This window comes from Rosa chinensis, chromosome 1 (genome assembly GCF_002994745.2).
Source record: "Rosa chinensis cultivar Old Blush chromosome 1, RchiOBHm-V2, whole genome shotgun sequence".
Lineage (NCBI taxonomy): Eukaryota > Viridiplantae > Streptophyta > Magnoliopsida > Rosales > Rosaceae > Rosa > Rosa chinensis.
The window spans coordinates 67,745,622-67,769,180 of NC_037088.1; the positions used below are offsets into that span (position 1 = coordinate 67,745,622).

The 23,559-nt window shown below is 38.1% G+C and overlaps 3 protein-coding genes across 9 annotated transcripts; 2 read left to right on the top strand and 1 right to left on the bottom strand.

The window, feature by feature from the left end:
• Window positions 1–241: 241 nt before the first annotated feature.
• Window positions 242–7,452, bottom strand: LOC112181468 (retrovirus-related Pol polyprotein from transposon TNT 1-94). Its single transcript, XM_024319823.2, is given in 3 exon segments — window positions 242–5,355; window positions 5,466–6,302; window positions 7,188–7,452. A coding segment is annotated over 1 exon segment (2,628 nt). The 5' UTR covers window positions 5,296–5,355; window positions 5,466–6,302; window positions 7,188–7,452; the 3' UTR covers window positions 242–2,667.
• Window positions 7,453–10,435: 2,983 nt separating this feature from the next.
• On the top strand, window positions 10,436–17,449 carry LOC112185099 (protein LEAD-SENSITIVE 1). Of its 2 annotated transcripts, none has more exons than XM_040513068.1 (4): window positions 10,436–10,653; window positions 10,743–11,099; window positions 15,573–15,665; window positions 17,094–17,449. In XM_040513068.1, exons 1-4 carry the CDS (start codon window positions 10,521–10,523, stop codon window positions 17,288–17,290), a joined length of 780 nt encoding a protein of 259 aa, XP_040369002.1. In that variant the 5' UTR covers window positions 10,436–10,520; the 3' UTR covers window positions 17,291–17,449. The 2 variants fall into 2 exon arrangements, with proteins under 2 accessions (XP_040369002.1, XP_024179081.2); XM_024323313.2 differs by having other exon boundaries at window positions 10,437–10,653; window positions 10,743–11,094; window positions 15,568–15,665.
• On the top strand, window positions 11,837–15,112 carry LOC112185109. Of its 6 annotated transcripts, XR_002930146.2 has the most exons (8): window positions 11,837–11,853; window positions 12,078–12,249; window positions 13,271–13,339; window positions 13,457–13,467; window positions 13,706–13,800; window positions 14,032–14,121; window positions 14,336–14,458; window positions 14,849–15,112. XR_002930146.2 is itself a non-coding variant. In XM_024323322.2 (7 exons), exons 1-6 carry the CDS (start codon window positions 11,932–11,934, stop codon window positions 14,409–14,411), a joined length of 564 nt encoding a protein of 187 aa, XP_024179090.1. In that variant the 5' UTR covers window positions 11,917–11,931; the 3' UTR covers window positions 14,412–14,458; window positions 14,849–15,112. The 6 variants fall into 6 exon arrangements, 3 of the variants coding, with proteins under 3 accessions (XP_024179090.1, XP_024179096.1, XP_040369003.1); XR_002930149.2 differs by lacking the exon at window positions 13,457–13,467 and having other exon boundaries at window positions 11,838–11,853; window positions 13,994–14,121; XR_002930144.2 differs by lacking the exon at window positions 13,457–13,467 and having other exon boundaries at window positions 11,839–11,853.
• Window positions 17,450–23,559: the final 6,110 nt, after the last annotated feature.

Consider the following 23,559-nt stretch of genomic DNA (forward strand, 5'->3'; position numbering starts at 1 on the left):
CTGATAGCTGATAACTTATACCTATCCGGTTTTAAGAGCAACTCCAACAGCTTCCCTATAAATTTTGTATTATAGAGAAGCAAAAGTCAAACCTTTAGCCTATTTTTCTTCTCCAACTCCAACAGATTCCCTAGTTTACAATAATCTATAAAAATCTCCATATTCTTCTTTAAAATTTTGGAGTTTGCTGTAAATATAGGGAATTTGGTTTTCTCTCTCCTCATTTTCCCTAAAATAGAGATAGTTATAGGGAATCTGTTGGAGCAAAAGAGGCTCATTTTCCCCTAAAGTAGAGAAAAATCAAAATATATGGAATCTGTTGGAGTTGCTCTAATAAGACAGAATTAAGTACATGCATGGCTATTTTCGTCCACCCGAAAAATGAAAATTACCCCTTAGCGTAAATCGTAAATATTCCAGTGGTAGGGATCAGAATTGATCCCACCATATAAATTGAAACACGGGGTCATAAAATTGCTTACGACCTACATAATCGATCTGTCCTTGGAGCAATAGGGATGGCAGACCTACCGGAAGATATGATAGTGGAAATCCTTCACAGGGTTCCCCAAAAACCCTTGGTCCGATTCAGCCTTGTTTCAAAACGGTGGCATTCCATTATATGTGACGACCCACAATTCAAGAAATCCTATGTGAAATTAGCATCCGAGAAGCAAACCTTAAGTCGTAGACTCCTCCTCTGCACCGGTGCCGCCCACTCTCAAGTAGAATCCTTAGACTTGGAGACGCCGTCGTTTGGAGTCACAAAAGTCGGCTGTCCATTCAATAATCGTGGGTATCGTGTAAAGCTACTAGGCTCCTGCAATGGGTTGGTATGTGTAGCTCTTGTTGAGCCTGAGCAAAACTTGGATGGCCGCTACGCAGCAGCTCTTGAGTCTATCCGAAACTTGTATATTTGGAACCCATCAAACGGATTCTTCCAAAAATTACACGACCCTGGTTTTTCCGGAGAAGATGGTATCGTGGTTTTGAAAGTCCAAAAACTGAAAACTAATACAATTGCATATAAACACAAACACATATATTGCACTCACATACACAGATGCATATATAATTATAGAGAAACAATTATGCACATCTTTAGAACAAGATGTATACCTGCTGGAACTGATGAAGTCATCTCAAATACAGATCTTCTGTACTTCTCTTTGTTTGCTATCTATCTATGGGGCAAGAACTGAATAGCACGTATAAAAGAGGGTACAGGGACCTAGTATTTATAGTGAAAACATCCTAATACAATGCCCTCCCATAAAGGATAATTGTAATCACAATAATGTCTGTAATCACTATGATATATGTACTCCGACATCTTAGTGCTTGATTCAAGCTATTTAGGTTTCCCAATATATTCATTTGATTCATATAATAAATATATTTAACAGGGAATATGAATGACTTAATATCTCTAATTACTTGCTCTATTGATAACAGTAATTGTTGTGCTAAATATAAGCTTGTAATTGTTCAATTTCAACTTACAATCTCCCACTTGAACATTTACAAGTTTATACAACAAGAATACTGTAGTTCTAGACATAGTAATTAATCCAAAGTGTGCACCTGAGATAAAAGCATTCAAGTACCTAATCAAATCTCTGTCAATCCATAATCATGATGAAGAACTGCAGAAAAGGTTGCACTTAAAAGCACAGCTACTCCACAATCACATATCATCACAACCATGAACTACATGAGACAAAAGATGTCACTTAATATATACAATGCAGGTTTAATGAATCTTCTAAATGCATTTGTATATGGTCCTCTAAATGGTTCCATATGCCTGAACCTCAACACATAATTGCATCAGCAACTATTCTAAATGTGTTATCCAGCTCAAGTCTGGAATGAAACTAAAATGATTCAAAATAACTCATAAACTGAAGTTGTATACAATTATGAAATAGTTATTTGAAAGAATCACAAGAATAAAACAAGTACTGCAGTAACAAAATTACGCAATTGGATCCAGTAAAAGGAAAAATTTATTGTACATAAATTCATAAGATTCACAACTCAATGAGATCTCAAAAATACAACCAAAAGAAAATTCTGCAACTTAATGGAATAAAATTTCCAGTTTTTCTACATGAACACTAACTCCCACTGAATCTAGCAATCAAACTCCCACAAAGCTCAAGTATCTAGAGTAGGCAGAATGCCAATGTTTTCAGTGTGTTTTTCAAAAGCTGCAATGGTTAATGGCTTAGTGAAAGGGTCTGCTAATTGGTTCAAAGTGTTGATTTTGGCAATAATCAACTCATTATGCTTTACTCTCTCTCGGACACTATAATACTTCAAGTCAATGTGCTTGGAGTTGGTGGATCTCTTGTTATTCTTTGTGAAATAAACTGCTGCAGAGTTGTCACAATGAATCTTCAAAGGTCTTGAAATGATGCTATCAACTAGTTTAGTCTGTGCAAGAAAATTCTTCAACCATAGTCCCTGACATGTAGCCTCATAAATAGCAATAAATTCTGCCATCATGGTAGAGGTTGCTATTTGTGTTTGCTTTACACTCTTCCAAGCTATAGCACCCCCAGCTAACATAAAGACATAGCCTGATGTCGATTTTCCTGAAGTTGGAAAATGTCCTGCAAAATCTGCATCAGAATAACCTTCCACTTCAAGATCTTTGACTCTTCAATACACCAAACTATAACCCTTGGATTTCTGAAGATATCTTAACACCTTCTTTCCAGCAATCCAGTGTTCATGTCCTGGATTTGACTGAAATCTTGCCAACATACCCACTGCATAGGCTAAATCAGGCCTAGTGCACACTTGTGCATACATTAGGCTTCCCACCAATCTGGAATAAGGTTTGGTTTTCATGTCTTCCTTCTCTAACTCATTCTTAGGACACTGATTTTTGTTCAACTTGTCACCTTTTGACATAGGTGCAGCTCCAGGTGAACAAGTATGCATTTCAAATCTCTTCAACACTTTTGAAATGTAGGCTTGCTGAGATAAACCTAAAAGATGTTTAGATCGATCCCTGGTAATTTCAATCCCTAGAACATATGAAGCATCTCCCAAATCCTTCATGTCAAAATTTTCAGAAAGAAAATGCTTTGTTTGCTGCAATAACCCTTTATCAGTGCTTGCCAACAGAATATCATCAACATATAACACCAGAAAAATAAAATTTCTGCCGCTGATTTTCATGTATACACATTCATCAACAAGATTTTCAACAAAACCAGAAGAAGTAACTACTGCATCAAATTTTAGGTACCATTGCCTCGATGCCTGCTTCAATCCATAAATGGATTTATTCAATCTGCACACTAAGTGTTCCTTTCCAGACTCTATGAAACCTACTGGTTGTTTCATATAAATCTCCTCATCCAAATCTCCGTTGAGGAATGCAGTTTTGACATCCATTTGATGTAATTCCATATCATAATGAGCTACTAGAGCCATTATGATTCGGAGTGCATCTTTGGTAGATACTGGTGAAAATGTTTCATTAAAATCTATTCATTCTTGTTGTGTGAACCCTTTCGCCACTAGCCTAGCTTTAAATCTCTCCACTGACCCATCAGCACACCTTTTAGTTTTGAAAACCCATTTGCAACCAATCGGTTTATGACTCCCAGTAGGCTCAACCAACTCCCAAACATTGTTATCATACATGGACTGCAGCTCTGCTTCCATTGCCTCTGTCCACTTTAAGCTTTGATCACTATTAATGGCTTGACTAAAGTTTTCCGGATCATTATCTTCTCCCCAATCAAATTCAGCTTCCTGCAAGTACACCATATACTCCTGTGGGTTAATAGCAGGTTTTCTAATTCTTCCAGATCTTCTAAGTTGTTGAGGGGCTGCTTCAGGATCAACTTGTGCTTCTTGCAAGTTTTGAGGCTCGGGTTCTTGCTCTACTTCATCCAGTTCACCCACTACATTTTCAAAATTGTTATTTTGATTTTCTGCAACAACCTCAAGTTGAGGCTGTTCAATATCTCCAGCTGCAGTTTCAAAAGTGATGGGGATGCCAATATTTTCAGACTCATCTTCAGGTAACTCTTGAAACTCAAGTTCAAGATTTTCATATGAGTGAGAATAATTGATTTCATCAAGGAAAATAGCCTTGTTGGTCTCAATTATTCTTGTGGTGTGAGAAGGACAGTAGAACCTGTAACCTCTAGAATTTTCTGGATATCCAATAAAGTGGGCTGAGATTGTCTTCGGATCTAATTTTCCTTCTTGAGGGTTATATGGTCGTGCTTCAGCCTTACAACCCCAAACATGCACATGATGCACACTTGGTTTTCTGTTTTTCCACAGCTCAAAAGAAGTCTTCGCCACAGCTTTGCTTGGAGTCCTATTTGTAATGTAATTTGCAGTTTTAAGAGCCTCTCCCCATAAGAATCTCGGCAAACCTGATGTGCACATCATACTCCTCACCATATTAAGAAGAGTTCTATTTCTTCTCCCTGACACACCATTTGATTCTGGTGTACCTGGAGTTGTATACTGAGCTTGTATCCCATGCTCCTGCAGATACAAAGCAAAAGGCCCCTTCTGCTGTCCAACTTCAGTATATCTACCATAATATTCCCCTCCTCTATCTGACCTCACTGCCTTAATTTCTTTTCCCAATTCTTTTTCTGCTTCAGTTCTAAAAACTTTGAATTTTTCTAGGCTCTGTGATTTTTCTGAAATGAGGAAAACAATACAATACCTGGTGCAGTCATCTATAAAGGTAATAAAATATTTATTACCACATATAGTTTGGTGTGCAAAAGGTCCACAAATGTCTGTGTGGATAAGTTGCAATGGCTCTGTGCTTCTATTGGATTCCTTATTTCTGGATTTAGTCATTTTTCCCTTTACACATTCAATGCAAGTGTCAAAATCTGAAAAATCTAGTGCAGGCAGCAAGTTTTCTTTCACCATTTTCTGTAATCTATCTTTAGATATGTGTGCAAGCCTTCGATGCCAAAGATAAGCTGAGTTCTCACTGTGTTTTCTCTTTTTACTTATATCTTTCTGTGTACTCTCAATCAGCAATATTTCTTTAGGATAAGAACATTCAAGAGACCAATAATCATTCAAGAGAGAAGCTGAGCCAATATAACGAGAATCATGGGAGATTTTTATTCCGAAAGAGTCGATGTAAAAAGTACATCTTTGTTTTACTAACTGAGAAACAGAAATTAAATTCCTCTTCATCGAGGGAATATAGAAAACACTGCTCAAATCAAAATGAGTGCCTGAGCCTAACACTAAACGGACTGTGCCTATAGCCTTCACAGCCACTCCCATGCCATTCCCAACTGCTACTTGCACCTCATTTTTCCTTGGAGCTCTCTTGCTTAGAAAGCCCTGCAATGAATTCGTAATGTGAATCGGTGAGCCGGTGTCAATCCACCAAGAACTAGGCGATAAATCAACTAAATTAACTTCAATAGAGAAAGTATCTAACTGTGACTTACCCTTCTTTGCCATCCAATCCTTGAATCCCTGGCAATTTTTCTTCATATGACCTTCCTTTTTACAAAAGAAGCATTTGAAGACTCCTGGTTTCTTACCCTTGCTGTTCACAGTTTTCTTGGGGCCAAGTTTGTAAGGCTTGGTCCCACTGGTACCTTCTCCAGAACCAACTGCACTAGAGGCAACAACTTTGCCTTTTCCCTTCCATTTCGACTTTGAGACCAGATTCACAACAAGTGGTCCATCCCTCTTGATCCTATCTTCCTCTTGCACACATATCGCTATCAGCTCATTCAAATCCCACTTATCCTTCTGTGTAAAATAAGTGGTCTTCAACTGACCAAAAGAGGCAGGCAGGGTTCTTAGGGACTGATGCACTATAAATTCAGCAGGCAGGGGTATCTCAAGATCTCCAAGCCTAGTGGTGATGTCAATGATCTTCATGATATGCTCACGGACACTCTTAGAGGAATCATAATTGATCCCCATCAACATATCCAGCAGAAGAGAAATCTCTGCCTTCTCATTCTCTCGAAACTTCAAAGCAATAGCAGCCATAAACTCAGTGGCTGTGTCTTTGTCAGCAATACTCCCCCTAACCACAGCAGTCATGGTTTGCTTAAGAATAAGCTTGGTCATCCTGTTGGCTCTAACCCATTCTCTATGTTTCACGATCACTAGGTCAGAGCTAGTGTCATCTATCAGCGGTTCGGGCTCAGTTAGACACCAATCAATTCCCTGAAGGCCAAGGTAAAGTTCTATGGATTCCTTCCACTTCTTAAAGTTACAACCATTGAGAGGTTCAATGGTTGCAAGGGACAATCCTGAGGTGTTCAAAGCTAGGAAAGAAAAGAAAAGAAAACTTTAGTTTTCTGCCTTAGTTTCTGTCGAAAATAAATTTCAGAAAACTATGAATACAACAGAAATCAAGTCACAACAAAACAACTTGAAATCAAACCAGAATATATGGTAATCAGAATCCCCAATATATGCATATTAATTTTCAATAACAAATCTTACCTGTATGGCAAAAGAATATGTTATTGCTGAAGTTTCTTATTTTGCAAAACCAAAATATTAAAAACCAAAGTATCCCTGGAACAGTCAACACATGTATAGCAAGAAGAAAAGTCCAGTTCTCTGAATTTAGTTTTTAATACTTCATGATGCACTGTTTTATTTTTTTTTAAGAACATAAAGTTAATCCTTCTGTTGAAGATACAATTTGTTCCAAAAGAAATAAAGACACAATTTTCCTAATTCTATATCCAAATGATTTCAAAACAATACATTGACAGATTGATGTGTACAATATGCGTCAATATACCATCTTGCAATCTAGAACTAGTGGTTATTACTCCTTAATTTCTAACAAAGCAAGCTAAGTTAAAACCAAAGAAAGAGAACAACCTGTTCATCAACGAATTTTCATGAGCAAAATTATGAAAGTTGGATTACCAAAATGGGAGATTATCTTGTCAACAATTCAAGACAAACAAATGTATATATAACTCAACCAGAATTCAAGAGCAGACAATTGATCATTCAGAAATTTTCAACCAATTCCAAACATAAAAAATTCAAGATCAATCATGTTAAAGTAAATTTCATCTGGTCCCCATGTACTCTAACCTAGGTGCATGCCAGGAATGCTTCTAGTGTTTCAGATGCTCAATCAAGAATCATATATACATAAAAAAAAAATATTGAAAACGGGAACTAACCCGGTGTTCCTGCTGCTGCTGGAGTTAATTGGAGCAAGATAAACATTTACAGCAACATACAAAGGCATATCGAAATTGTATCTTACAGCAATTTGGTTCAAAAATGCGGAATTTACAGGATCAATAATGATTTTCTCTAGAACCCTAATTCCCAAATCTGGAAAAACTGCTGAAGACGACCAGATAAAAGACAACAGTGAATAGAGGTCTTGATTTTGAGCATATGTGTTGTGTGCACGTGACCTTTGGCTTGTCATAAAAAAAAAATGAACTTTGGGTCTGCAAGTAGGCCAAGGTTTGGGTTTGCTAGAGACAAGACTTATATTTTAATAAGTTAGTGTCCTTATTTTATTATAATTTGTTTAGGAAGAAAACGTGCAAAACCCAACATACAAATCTGAAGTGGTTTATGACATATGCAATAAGGCTCTGATACCAACTGAAAGTCCAAAAACTGAAAACTAATACAATTGCATATAAACACAAACACATATATTGCACTCACATACACAGATGCATATATAATTATAGAGAAACAATTATGCACATCTTTAGAACAAGATGTATACCTGCTGGAACTGATGAAGTCATCTCAAATACAGATCTTCTGTACTTCTCTTTGTTTGCTATCTATCTATGGGGCAAGAACTGAATAGCACGTATAAAAGAGGGTACAGGGACCTAGTATTTATAGTGAAAACATCCTAATACAATGCCCTCCCATAAAGGATAATTGTAATCACAATAATGTCTGTAATCACTATGATATATGTACTCCGACATCTTAGTGCTTGATTCAAGCTATTTAGGTTTCCCAATATATTCATTTGATTCATATAATAAATATATTTAACAGGGAATATGAATGACTTAATATCTCTAATTACTTGCTCTATTGATAACAGTAATTGTTGTGCTAAATATAAGCTTGTAATTGTTCAATTTCAACTTACAGGTTTACTCTGGTTTTGGCCATTTATCAGCTACAGACGACTACAAAGTTTTTGTAGCCACTTGTAGGAGCAAGTGGCGGCCAGTTGGGAATTGGTGGGACATCAAGAAGGTCAAGATATTCTCATTAAGGAGTAAGTTATGGAAAATGATTGAACTCCCTCCAGACGTTAGCCTCCGGCGGCGTCGGGGGACCCTGTGCAATGAGGCCCTTCATTGGATACTCAATCCCTCTTATTCAAGAGGTATAGATCATATCGTTGCATTTGATTTGGCCAAGGAAGAGTTCAGCAGGCAAATCCCGCTGCCTGACTCTCTCATGAAGGTCCGGGGAGCATTCAAAGAACTTGGCCAAGGCGTTTATTCCGCAGGATGCCTGTGTGTGATGTCGAGTTCCCGTAAAGACTCTATTGATTTGTGGGTGATGACAGAATATGGCGTGCGTGACTCCTGGACTAAGCTCTTTAACTTTATGATTGCCAACCCGTTGCGTGACACATATGAGTGTAATGAACGACCAATCAGCATAGTTACTGAGGAGGGTACACTTTTTGTAATTATACACGGTGCGGTTTCATGGAATAACAGGTTACTCTTGAAGATTGATCATAAACAAGGGACACTAGGTCAATATAAATTGCCTAAGGGTTACGCGATTGATTACATAATTCAACATGAAGAGATGGAATACGAAGACAGCCCACTTTGGATTTGAAGAGATTCAAATCACTACTGAAAGCATGTAGCGAGAGATAAATTAAAAAGAAAGCTTAACTAGGAGAGGCTAGCTCTATGCATTCATTTCAACTGCATGGTGATTCCTTTGGAACTCAAACAAGGTCCATCTTGTATTACAAAATAATTTCCTTTTACTGTTTTCTTTTGCCTTGTGTGCTTCATGCCTGATTGATTTTGCTGAATAACACAAATGACTTGGCTTACGACTACATAGTAGAATTTCGGTTACCTAAGTAGAACTGTAGAACTGTATGTACAAGTATGTTCAATGAGAACAGTAAGAATCTCTCCTGATTTAGTTGATCAGATGGAAGAGACAGTTGACCGATTTGCGTAATTTAGGTCCCTCATATGAGTTTGGTTTGGGCTCATCTAGCTCTCAGTCGGGTCAGTATGATATGACATTGTATAAAGAGAGTCCATCCACTTCGGATTAGTCATTAGTCATTGCTTCACCACAAACGCAACAGCCATTTCTTTGCCAATCCACCCATCCCCCATATATATATAGAAACAAGTCAAACAACGCAAAGACAATTTTCATCATTCACCAAATGCACAATCAACTATTTTACATCGTCTTCTAGCCAATGTGGATTGGACAAGGTCTAATTAATTCTTTTGGAAAAACTGGGAATAGCAAGAGGGTGACTAACGCAGTTCGTAAAGGTGAGTCTTCTAGGACAGACCAAATATATAGTCATCATTGATGTTGCAACATCTATATCATATTTTTAACTTATTCCACTATGCAGTACAAAAAAAAAAAGATTTCACTTCATCATTTCTTATGTGATGATGTCATTAAAATTTTCCTCTTGATATGTCTAGCTAGTAGCTACACATATGTCAATCTACTTGCTAGAACAATGTAATTTATGCATTAAGCGAATTGTATTTTTCAATATCTCAAAGCTAATTTGATATATTCAATATCCTCAGGCAGTCAGGTGTATGTCCTTGAAATTTGTTTACTTGGCTCTTGGGGCAGCTACTACAACATTTCAATTCGTTTACTTAAGCATTCTCTGCTCCCTGCAATACTTGATGCTCTGATAGAATGTTATGGTAATTGCAATAATATAAACTTAAAATAATTTTAGAAAGATGAAACTTTGTCTCTTATTTTATCATTTTGATCAAGAACTAAGTCATTTTCATTCATATATGTTATTATTATAAATCATTAGCAACAACAAATGCCGCGGCAAAACGCGGGTACTATTGCATGCATGCGCGTATACTTAACAGTCTTTAGAAACCAAATAAGAATTTTTCTTTATACGGTATAGACTAAGAGGTAGGAGTAGGACCAACTAAATAACCAGAGTTCTTGGAAATTTCCTCGGAATTGAAGGAAATAAGAAATAATTATTTCTTAGTGATATACTACTACTCAAGTTGGAGCGCGCATACAAGTCATGAATGCCTGGTAACCACGGTCAATGTGGACCGCTGCCTGCAACTTCTACAGCTTTTCCTTATAGCTGCTTGAACTTTGCCTGGTATTTGATTGTAAGGTAAGCATATAAGGCCACCATATGCCGCATGTTCGTAGAGTCAAAATATCAGAACAAGCTGAAAAGGTATGATATTAATTCTTATCCAGCTCATGTATGTAAAACTTCAATCCCTAGGTTGCATATGGCCAGCTCTCGCTCAAGTAGTTTGACAGAAATGCACCGTACGCGTTTTATAAACAAGATCGACAAAGAGAGCCTCGAGCGTGGAGATCATATTTATGCTTACAGAAAGGGTGGCTTGTACTCCCACCATGGTTAGTACGTACTGATAATCGAGTCCAGAACTCTCTATTGTTTAAATTAATTTCTTCAATGCCATGTACTAATTCACGTATGCGCTTAGGAATCTTCATTGGGGAAGATAGAGTGATTCACTTCGTCAGAACAAATGAGGGAAACACATCGAGACGAGTCGAGCCATGCCAAAAGTGCGGGGTTGACAAAAATCACCTCCGAGGAGTCGTCAAGTCCTGCGTCGACTGCTTCCTCAATGGCCACAGCCTCCGCCGCTACCGATACAGTGCAAGTCATCGCCGCTTTGCTACCAACCTTGGAGGCACCTGCACCACCGGCGATGCTGACCCGCCAGATGTGACCATCAGCCGCGCCGAAGACCTGTTTAACACGAAAGATTTTGGGGACTATGACTTGCTTAAGAACAACTGCGAGACCTTTGCGGTGTTCTGCAAGACGGGGAAGCACTACTACAGAAAACCCATTTAGAGACAAAAAATTTTGGGACGGACCAATTTTTCGTCCCCCAAACACATAATTAGGGACAAATTTTTTGATTTTGTCCCTAAAAGTTTTGAACGCTATTAGAGACAAATAAATATCAATTGGGGACAAAAAATATTTGTCCCCAAATCTAATTGGGGATGAGATTTAATTTGGTCTCCTATGTTTTTCTAATTTGTAAATAATTGGTAAAATTTTTTTTTTTGAGAATAATAATTGGTAAAAATTTGAGCGGGGAATTATGCTGAATTTCAAATTTTGGACGAAAAGAAATAGGGACGAAATTTTTTGCCTCTAAATATGTTGGTGATATTTTTGTTTTATTGAAGTTTATTTTTGGCAGGGTTTAGCAAAGTTAATAAAGCATCAGAAGTGCTTAGTTTGTTTAAGTTGATGTAGTTGGAATGATCCATCTATTTAGTGGTTCACAATGGGGACGAAATGAATATAAGAAGGTACAATATGGTGGAGGTCGGTGGTCACAATCAAATAGTCGCCACAAAAATTGATTTTGCACGTACTTGTGTGATGCATGAGCTATAAGACGTAGACCACAAACATTAAGCAAATGAATACTGGAGGAAAACCCAAAAATGTAGAGCGCCAGTGGATGAGTATCAGGAAAGAAAAAAAAATTCCTTCAAAATGGCCATGGGACGTTCTCAGAGCCATGTTCACAAACATCTTGCGTGCATTCAATTTTAGTTGAGAGCCCGGTACGAGCCAATTAGCCAAGTGCAAAGGCTCGCTTCCCATCTGCCAATTTCTGTAGCATAGGACCAAATCGGCAAATCATGTTTTGGGGTTTCTTTATTACTTCTAATCTCTAATTTTACTTGTTTACCCTTCTAAATTAATGTGGTTTTCATTGTATATGTATAAGGGGTATTTAAGTAAAAAAGGTTACCTATTTATTATTTTTTCTTTTGCACTGGTGTAGTCTTTTGCCGCAGTCTCTCCGCGACTCTAGTCTCCTCTTTTCGTGGGGGTAGGGTGCAGATCTCTGTTCAGGTTTTCTCCTCTCCCAACACAAAACAAAGTTGCAGACCCATTATTCCTCGCAAACCAATCTCTCTTCCTTTCACTTTGAAGCTTCTTCTTCTCTGCTTCAGGTTCGTTCTCTTCCTAAATATTCTCCGATTCGTTTTCGGTTTCCGTCTTCAGGTTCGTTCTCTTCCTCTCTCTCTCTCTGTGCGCGATTCGTTTTTCATTGATTTAAAGCTTTGTTTCATTCAAGGTTTGATCTAATTTTCGATTAAAGCTCTGGGTTGTTGGCTTTCATGTTTCTGACCCAGTTTTGTTTTCCTATGTTTCTCCAATGTCTAGAAGTAGTTTATGGTTTTCTGAATTTCCCAGGTTATCCAATCACTACAGGATCACTATATAGTTGCATTTACATTATTAGTTTACGTAATCAATGACTATGATGCTACCAATTCTGAGGCAGAAGGCCAGACCCATAAAATGCATTTACATTATCAGATTATATAATCATTCACTCTGTTCTAGAGAATAAGGATTCTGCTTGAGAAATTTCTGATCAATCCATGTTCATTTGCTTTTCCATTCTAGGCATGCTGCAGGTTCTTTGCATACTGGATTTTATTTTTGGTATTTATAATTCACGGCAGATCCAAGCATGAAAGATGTTGCTTGGATGGTATAAATCATACTTGGAAATGATTCAGTGGCTAACTCTAAATTTAAGACCACTTGTACATGCAATTAAATTGCAACCAAACTGTTGCTTGTGAGAAGTAATAATCAACGTGACTGAGAAACAGGGGATTGATCAATATAATTGTGAAATGTTGATATCACTGAAAAAAGCAGTTAAGTTCTTACTTGTGATTGCCGTACCAAAGTGAAATGTTATAGGTTGCTAGGTCTGTGTTTCATTTGCATCAGAACAAAGACATAGGGGAAATAGCTATACATCTGTTAATAGGTGGACAACACACCGTCCTCTTTGCTTCCACCCTCTTCTGTTTATTGTTGAGCAATGCCATTTCACAGGAATATATTCTAGATGGCTGAACATGCTTAGTTGGAAAAAAATTTTGTGCATCTCTTTGTCTGTCAAATGTTTACATTTTACAGTACGATTCTAATATAAATTTATGCTCTTTGTAGATTCCGGAGCGAACTTCCAGATCCAAGTGCACAACCCAAGCTCATGTCCATGAAGAAAGACAAAGATTAGTAAGTAATCTGTTCTGTTGCTCAAACTTTTAAACATCTTGCATTTAGACTTGTCTGTGCATTTAAGTTTTGATTTCCTTGTAACATTTTAAATACATGCAATTTATACTCGGTCAGGTCATTGGCAGGTTAGTAACTCATTTACAACTTTCATTTCCAAAAGTAGGCATTGGCATTCTTATCTGGTAATGATTCAAATCAAAAGAGTACCAGGCCTATCATCTATATTAGAAGTTGCAGCAAGGGCTGGTCCATGTCAAATTTTGAGTTTAAGTATTTAATTTACCCTATATTAAACACCTGTTGAAATAGTATAATAGACCTGGGTCTGAACCTAAGTGGTACTTTATTATCTCTTTATGCAAGATCTGCTGGAGTAACTTGATAACAGAGCACAGCCAAGCCATTTTGAACTCTTTGTACTCATTTTACTGGAACTTGACTAGAAATTGGGAGTTGAGGTATGTGAATCTTTTTCACTACATATAAAATTCATATCAAATAATTATTGAACTTTGTTGATACCCTTGATGTTCTGCTTTAATAGTTGAGATGTTTGATTTACTTAATAAGACTATAACTAACCAAATATTACATGAATAAAACTCTAAAACAGACCAAGTCTTACTTTTCTTTGTTATTGTTATTTTTCAGTGCCCATTTATAGGATAGTGTTTGTTTGTAAATGTCAGGGGATCCAAAATGAATAGAGAGTGGATTCATTCTAAAAACAAACTCAGCCAAGAATACAAGGATGGTATTCAGTCTTTCATTGAATTAAGGTAAACAATTTTAAATGTACGTGGCTCGATAAGTGCATGCAAATCATTATTAGTTACTTTTCTCTATATGGTTATGCCTTCCTAATTCATAATTAAACATCTTTTGGTCGTTATCATAATTATATATTACTGTTAACTTGGTCTTTTTGTCAGTATGGTCTGTTAGTTTCCATTTTTGTTTATTATTTACTTATGATGTTGACCATGTGTGCAGGGAGACTTTGCTTTCTTATCTTATCAAAATCACAACTGCTTATTGTCTCTGGATCGATATGTGGCTAGGAGAATGAAGGTTAATTATGTGGTAGGCTCCTACCTTGATCCCCTTATAGTTAAGGTACCCTTTCTTATTTGGGCATGTAGGTCTGATTACATGCTTTATCTCATGTTTGTTTTCTTATTTTTAATTGTCTAACTCAAGTTAAACCATTGATATCTTGTGTGTATTTTTGCTTTGATTAGTTGGTAAGCATTCAGTGTGCGGTTTTGGTACTAAAAACTAACTTTTGTTTAATTTGATATTTTGCACTTATTAAATAATGTTTTATGCTCATCATGAATCCATTTTTGTACAACATTATGATTGCTTTCTTTGATGTTTCCTTATGAAATCCTGTTTACTCCTTTCAATATTCCTTTGTCAAGGTCCAACATATATTTTCATCTCCTCAGTTTCATGAATTTTCTTGGAGTCAACGGTATTTTATGATTAAAGCTTTTGGTGCAGGTATACTGATCATACACATGTTCAAGGATGGTCTATATGCCTCTGGTTCTCCATCAAAAGCTGTCTGCATTATTGATCTTAATTGTTACAAATATTTTTTATAGTTGAAGACTTGTGAAGCATACTATGAAAGTGCTCAATTTGTTCATGTTTGTTGGATTTGAAAAAAGAGTTGATGTTTGGCTCTGTTTATTACTATAATAAATTCAAATTTTTGGTAAAAACAAATTCTATTTATATAATTGGCGACAACCATTAGATTTGTTTCGTCTCTTATTTGTCTGATTGGTGCCATTAAATTTGAAAAAAAAAAAACAATTTAATTTCAGTAAAAGGAGACGGAGTGAGTTTCGTCCCCTATTTGTCTAATTGGCGCCATTAAATTTAAAAAAAAAAATTAAATTTTGAAAATAAAAGGAGACGGAGTGAGTTTGTCCCCTATTCCTCTTATTGGCGCCAATTTATTTTATTTCCCTCCATTCTCCCAATGCTCAATGAGAATTGGGGATGAATTTTCATTGAATAGGGGACAATTTTTATTTCTTCACCAAATACATTAGGAGACGGAATTTATCGGTCGTTGCCTTAAACAATTTGGGACGAGCTTTAGGAGACGACTTTAGCCACAAAACGATTCCGTCTCAAATTTTTTTAGGGGACGAATTCTCAGCTATTAGAGACAAAATGATTTTGTCTCTAAATGAGTTTTCTCTAGTAGTGAAGCGCAGGAGCGACCAGGCGGACACGGGTATATTACTGATCAAGGCGGCGGTTGAGGTGGCGATTAAGAGGCTTTATCATGATGTGGAGACTCATCACGGCGAGCAATGTTTTAAAAGGCTAAGGCGTAGCCGAGGCGTTTTCGGGAGAGCCTCAGTAAGGCGTTCGCCTTGAGGCGTAAGGCGTAAGCCTTATGTATTAACGAGATTTATGTAAGTAAAGCTGAATCCAACTAAGTAAAGTTTCAGAAAACAAAGGAGCACACATAAACCATTGAATTACAGAACTCATCAATCGAAAGGGTGATAAAAAAGCAAGTCATGCACCAGTACTGATATTCAAAATGCCTATACTTAATTACTTGTATCAACTTCTATCTTAAACAGAACAACCAAGTAGATTGGAACTTCATAGCATAGTTTTTCTATGAACAGAACAGCTAAGTAGATGGAAATTGCTATATCATAAACAGAACAACATCGAATTGAATAGCCTCAGACCAATCGAATTAGAATAGCCTCACCTTTTGGTCTCTGTATCGGCTTAACAAAGTTGGAAACGAGTGACACATATCTAACCCACAGAGTTTATAGAAATACGATTAGAATGTAGTTACCTATACATAAATCACCCAAATAACACACATATATAACCCAAGGTCACAGAACTGTCTAACAAGTTACCCAAATTATGCTCCAATAAAAATGGGGGAGCTAAAAGAGTCTAACGCATACAGTTCAATATCTGGGATTCTCAATGATCGAATAAAAGAAGTCCTGGGAGCAGGATAACACCATTAATCAGTAGCCCAAAAAGAAATGTAATAAAATCCTTGCTCAAAGCCTCAAACTGATTCCATCAAAGTACAGACAACAACATTGCACAAAAAAGCCCACCGCATCAATATCTTCTACATCCTCAATTCCTCGTACATAAGTACATAGTCAACAGAATACGAACTGAATAGAACTTATATCAACAAAAAGTGTTTAGCAAATAACAGAACAGTTGCGAAGCTACTTACAGGAGAAGGACCCATGGCGATATTGATGTTTCCGGCAATCAGATTTCCAGTGAGCAATACAAACATCATCCCCACCACATCGAACCAATTCTGCCAAGAAAGAACCAGAGGAACAAAAAAAACAACCAAATAAACCAGATGAAAGGACATGGGTCGTGATCATTTTATCAAATTGGCTGCTTGGGAATTGGGATTTGGGAGTAAAGGAGTCGGAGTTGTGATGGAGGAGGCAGAAGGAAGCCGAAAATGACTTTAGCTCGAGACCTAAACCAGTTTTAACTCTCAAAACACCAAAACGACGTCGTTTTGGGGTTGAAAGGAAAAAAAAAAAGTTTTGGGCGTCCGCTTTGAACGCCTGCAGACGCGTTTTTCGCGCCTTCAGCGCCTTGATCTGCTCTTTCTGCGCCTCTACGCCTCGCCAGCAAAACACACTCATTTTCTCATGCGCCTCGCGCCTTTTAAGCTTCAAGGCGCGCCCGAGGCGCGCTTTTTAATACATTGACGGCGAGGACAAGATCAAAGAGTTAAAGCAGGCGATTGACAGGTTTTTTAGTGGTCTAGATCTGTCGATTCAACACGGCAGGGAAAAGCTCAACAAGTTCAAGCAGATGATTGATGGGTGGCTCGCTAATAGTTCGTCGCCTGAAGAGATACGTGACGGATTAAAAAATCTTGAAAAGGATCAGGAGGGTCATTAACTCATGATCTGATCAGCGATGAACGTTGAGATGATTTGAAATTAAGGAGCTATGATCCATGCAAGGGGGTTGGTTGATTATTATTGCATGTTTAGGTAATTAATGGAGTGTTATTCTATGTATGTGAATTGGAATGACTAGAAGCATATATAATTTGTATTTCAGTTTCTTTATTGGTCTATTTGGAAGATTTTTCCTCTGTTGAAAGAAATCAGACAAAAGGCTCTTCTTTTTGCTGATGCTCGTTAGGAATGGGAATTCTCTTGTTATTCTATGTATGTGAGGTGGGTCTGCAAAGATGGGTCGATCGACCACCACCTTCACTCTTACGAGTCCTCATAAGTGATGGGTTGCCTGGTCCTCCATGAGTTCCTTGTCCCTTTCTTTTGTTCTTGTGGCTGTTTTGAGGGTCTCATTCCTTGTCCTGTTCATGTTGAACAGGTTGGAGAGTTGATTTTGTTACTGTTGTGAAATTTTAATTAAAACTCGCAAGCGCAAGAATCGTCGTTAGTATAGTGTGCAAGTACGAGGTCGTTCCAACTGAGGATTGATAATCAATTTAAACCCTAACTCAATTAATCCAAATACAAAATCACAAAAACAATCAAACTAAAAAAGATATGGTTTTGAGGTTTCGACTAAACAAATCATGTGAAAATTAAAGAAAGAAAGAAAGAAATAATGTTGAAACCTAGGGTTTTAGAATCAACCACTAACAATTATATTTATGTTTCAATGCAATTAACAGATTCTTTTATTTTTCTAGATGATAATTCCCGTATCTAAGTCCTTCTCAGGTACTCTAGACCATAGTTTTCCTTAAGTGTATGATCGCTCTCCCTCTCGGGTAAAGATCTTATATCCTAACTATGTAGTTTATCCTTCTCAGGTATAAATTTAACATGCATAATTCATTACGCTTTAGAAAACAAGGGAATCGAGCAAACCATTAGTCTTTCTCAAGTAATAATGTAATTTACCACACTTAATCACAAGAAGCTAATCAAATTATATTATATCTCTGCTTCAAATTTGTCTTCCAATTACTATATGCAAAGCCCTAAGGTGATCACACTACTACAGAAATTGAAACAGACGACGGGCAAAAACTGTCGTCTGATATGGAGGTTGACCGTCGTATATCGAGGCGCCGTCTGATGAAAGTCAATTGTAGGGAATCGTCGTGTGAAAGGATCGGCAGCATGTCGACAGCAATAGCTGTTGTGTGACTATTTTGCAGACGACGAGCGACTTTAGAAACTGTTGTGTGATTGTGATTAAGAGGTCGCTTTATTTTACGCCCGTTGTGTGACTTTCATTCAGACGACATTTTTTCAAAGTATCCATTATCTATTTTATATTCAAACGACAGTTTATATTTTTGGGTCATTTTGAATATTGTGTACATATGACAATTTTTTTGTGGTTATTGTTGTCATAATAGAATGATTCAATGCATTGTATATGCTGAAATTGAAATAAAAAATGATCAAAGCTTTCTACATCTGACCAGGAGAACAACAAGGCCAAGTTCCCGCTGGTACGGTAAAAGGTCTGATGCAGAACGGATGGCAGCCCAATTCGAAGAGCAGTTTGATCGTGCAAAAGGAGGAAAACGAAAAGTTACTAGTAGCCATGCCATAGCTCGGTGTCCGATTGGAGCGCGCCATAGCTTTCCGGAAAGGGAATCACGCCAGGATCAAAACTCGTCGCTATGCCACGACTTGTAGGCTTTTTTGACATTTCGGGGTCGTTTAGGACCTCAAAACTGCAATTTACTGTTTTTTTGAAATTTCGGTTTCCTAGTTTTTTTTTTTTGGTTTTTTTTTTTTATCCGTGGGCTTTAGGGTTTCATTGTTAGTCGCCCTAGGGTTTGTTTTCTCATATATAAGCAACCTTAAACGGCTGCAGAACTATCTTTTATCATATTTTTAATCAAATTGAGATTTATCTCTTTTATCTCTGGTGGACTCCAGAACCTTTTGTTTTAGGTTTATTCCTTATAAACCTAGGTGATCTTTCCGACTGCGTCAAGGTCAAAAAGATAACTTATATCTCTGTAGTTTTAATCATTACTGTTTCCTACGCCAACACACCAGAAATATGACTGAACTAAAAAAATGCAAAAGGCTATTTTCATCCACCGGGAAAATAAAAATATATAACCACTTTTCCCTTCGTAATTCGTATTACATCTCGGTCATCTCCTTTCCTTTCCTAATCGTAAATGGAATATTGTAATAACGTGGTAGGGATCAGAATTGATCCCATTATATAAAGTTGGTATGCACTAAAATTGCTTACAACCTACATCGACTTGGAGATGCCGTCATTTGGATTCACAAAAGTCAGTTGTCCATGCAATAAACGTGGGTACCATATCAAGCTACTAGGCTCCTGCAATTGGTTGGTTTGTGTAGCTCTTGTTGAGCCTGAGCAAAAGTTGGATGATTGGAACCCAGCAGCTCTTGAGTCTATCCGAAACTTGTATATTTGGAACCCATCAAACAGATTCTTCCAAAAATTACATAACCCTGGTTTTTCCGGAGAAGATGGTATAGTGGTTTACTCTGGTTTTGGCCATTTGTCAGCTATAGACGACTACAAAGTTTTTGTAGCCATTGGTAGGAGCAAGTGGCGGCCAAGTGGGAGATGAAGAAGGTCAAGATATTCTCGTTGAGGAGTAAGTTACGGAAAATGATTGAACTCCCTCCTGACATTAGCCTCCAGCGTCGGGGGACCCTGTGCAATGAGGCCCTTCATTGGATGCTCTATCCCTGTGAATCAAGAGGTACAGATCATATCGTTGCATTTGATTTGGCCAAGGAAGAGTTCAGCAGGCAAATCCCGCTGCCTGACTCTCTCATGAAGGTCCGGGGGGCTTTCAAAGAACTTGGCGTTTATTCAGCAGAATGCCTGTGTGTGATGTCGAGTTCCCGTAAAGACACTATTGATTTGTGGGTGATGAGAGAATATGGCATGCGTGACTCCTGGACTAAGCTCTTTAACTTTAGGATTACCAACCCGCGGTGTGACTCGTTTGTGTTTAAAACATCAGTCATAGTTACGGAGGAGGGTACACTTTCTGTAATTATACAGAGTTGGCTTAGATGGGATGACAGGTTACTCTTGAAGATTGATCATATACAAGGGACACTAGGGAAATATAAATTGCCTAGGGGTTACGTGATTGATAACATGATTCAATGTGAAGAGATGGAATATGAAGAGAGTCCACTTTGGATTTGTAGAGATTCAAATCGCTTTCAGTAGTGAGAGATAAAAAAAGTCAAAAGCAAGATTAATTGTTGTGAACTTGTAACCCTAGACTTTACTCAACACACTATGGAGCTCAAACCTCTGAATTTTGTTGAATGAATAATTGTTGGCTTTATACTAGCCTTGCAATACAGGAATGACAACAAATTGTTTGGCTCCAATTTTGTTGCAGCTGGTCAACAGTCTCTTTTCTGCCCGGGCGTACCAGCACCGTTCGGGTGCGGTCGTCGGGGGTGTCCCTTGACTTGATTTCTTTCAAGCGATTGTAGACGAGGAGAGCACCAACCTCTGTTTGGACCCAAAATGAACATTTTGGTCTGACAAGGCACGTCTTGGAGAAATTGAGCCAATATCAGTGGCTCAAGCTATATATTGTCGACAAGTTCGAAATATATATTTAGAGGCTAAATAAAGCCTACTATGGAAGCATGAAAAGTCAACTTTAGCACATTTTCCTACTTCGGCTAGGAGAAACCGAGCTAAACAAGGAAGGAGGGGCGGCAAACTAAACAAATGAAATCGAAATGAGATGAAACTTTCTAGATTCATTCTAGACAGCCCAAGGATCATTTTTTATGAAGAGTACCAGAGCTAGTTTTTAGTGGAAGGCCTTCAAACAATCAGTCCAATTTTCTGCAGAAGCAAAACTGGAAAACTGGACCTGTAAGAGGTCCAGCAGCATTTCCGGCCCAACCACATGGAAATAAATTCTGAAATTTTACCACAGTAATCTACACTCATGGTGGATAATTTCATATGAAGAGGTCGAAGGCTCATACTGAAGTCTTGTTGGAGAAATAATTGAAGGAATAAAGGGGCAGAAACTGACCTAAAACCAGCTCAATATTCACATGTTCATGTTTCCTACCCACATGAAGAAAGCTAGATGCTTTTCTCTTTTTCCTTGGATATATTTTTCTTCTACAATCTCTTTAATAGATCATCATCACTTCCATGTTTCTGCACCTTCATGCTTTGCTTTCATTTCATCATTTCTCTATCTTTTCCATATTTTACAAGTCATTTTCATACTCCACTTTCATTATTTTTCTTCCACTCATCATTTCACTCTTCTTTTTCTTCCCTATATAAACACCTTCTCCTCTCATTCTAAAACACACATTCACAACATCAAAACATCTCTAAGATGATCTAAGTTCTCTCTAGAGCAACCTCTCTAAGAGCAACTCCTCTCCTTCTCTTTCTCTTAGCGGTGATCACACTCCTAGTCCTAGTCTTCTCAGAAGCCGACTTTCAGTGCCACCAAACCCTCTGTCAACGTACTTCGGTCCTAGTCTCCTAGGGAGCCGACGGTAGTGCCGCGACCACAACGGTTACGGAATCAGCTAAGCAAGGGTAACGCCCTAGCAACCCAGCCAAGCTAAAGTCACGCTTTAGCAAGATCTCAATACTTCCCGGTGATTTCGCTCTGCTCAATCTACAATATTGAGTATCGATTGTGTGAACAAGAAGAAGCTCAGCAAAAGTCCTCACCACGAGGCACAAAGAATCCCACGACGAGGTTGGTGCTCTCCTCGTCCACAATTGCATGAAAGAAGTCAGGTCAAGGGACACCCCCGACGACTGCACCCGAACGGTGCTGGCACGCCCGCGCAGAAAAGTGACTGTTGACCAGCTGCAACAAAACTGGAGCCAAACATTTTGGCACGCCCAGTGGGACAAGGTTAGAATTTTTTTTCTCTTGAAGACATTCAACCACCGGGCTTCAAAACAAACATTTTAGCAACGGTTACGGAGTCTTGGCTGGTCCCCAGTGGAGTCACCAAAAATGTTTGGCTCCTGTTTTGTTGCAGCTGGTCAACAGTCTCTTTTCTGCGCGGGCGTGCCAGCACCGTTCAGGTGCAGTCGTCGGGGGTGTCCATTGACCTGACTTCTTTCAAGCAATTGTGGACCAGGAGAACACTAACCTCGTCGTGGGATTCTTTGTGCCTCGTGGTGAGGACTTTTGTTGAGCTTCTTCTTGTTCACACAATCGATACTCAATGTTGCAGATTGAGCAGAGCGAAATCACTGGGAAGTATTGAGATCTTGCTAAAGCGTGACTTTAGCTTGGCTGAGTTGCTAGGGTGTTACCCTTGCTTGGCTGATTCCGTAACCGTTGTGGTCGCGGCACTACCGTCGGCTCCCGAGGAGACTAGGACCGAAGTACGTTGACAGAGGGTTTGGTGGCACTGAAAGTCGGCTTTTGAGAAGACTAGGACTAGGAGTGTGATCACCGCTAAGAGAAAGAGAAGGAGAGGAGTTGCTCTTAGAGAGGTTGCTCTAGAGAGAACTTAGATCATCTTAGAGATGTTTTGATGTTGTGAATGTGTGTTTTAGAATGAGAGGAGAAGGTGTTTATATAGGGAAGAAAAAGAAGAGTGAAATGATGAGTAGAAGAAAAATAATGAAAGTGGAGTATGAAAATGACTTGTAAAATATGGAAAAGATAGAGAAATGATGAAATGAAAGCAAAGCATGAAGGTGCAGAAACATGGAAGTGATGATGATCTATTAAAGAGATTGTAGAAGAAAAATATATCCAAGGAAAAAGAGAAAAGCATCTAGCTTTCTTCATGTGGGTAGGAAACATGAACATGTGAATATTGAGCTGGTTTTAGGTCAGTTTCTGCCCCTTCATTCCTTCAATTATTTCTCCAACAAGACTTCAGTATGAGCCTTCGACTTCTTCATATGAAATTATCCACCATGAGTGTAGATTACTGTGGTAAAATTTCAGAATTTATTTCTATGTGGTTGGGCCGGAAATGCTGCTGGACCTCTTACAGGTCCAGTTTTCCAGTTTTGCTTCTGCAGAAAATTGGACTGATTGTTTGAAGGCCTTCCACTAAAAACTAGCTCTGGTACTCTTCATAAAAAATGATCCTTGGGTTGTCTAGAATGAATCTGGAAAGTTTCATTTCATTTCGATTTCATTTGGTTAGTCTGCCGCCCCTCCTTCCTTGTTTAGCTCGGTTTCTCCTACCCGA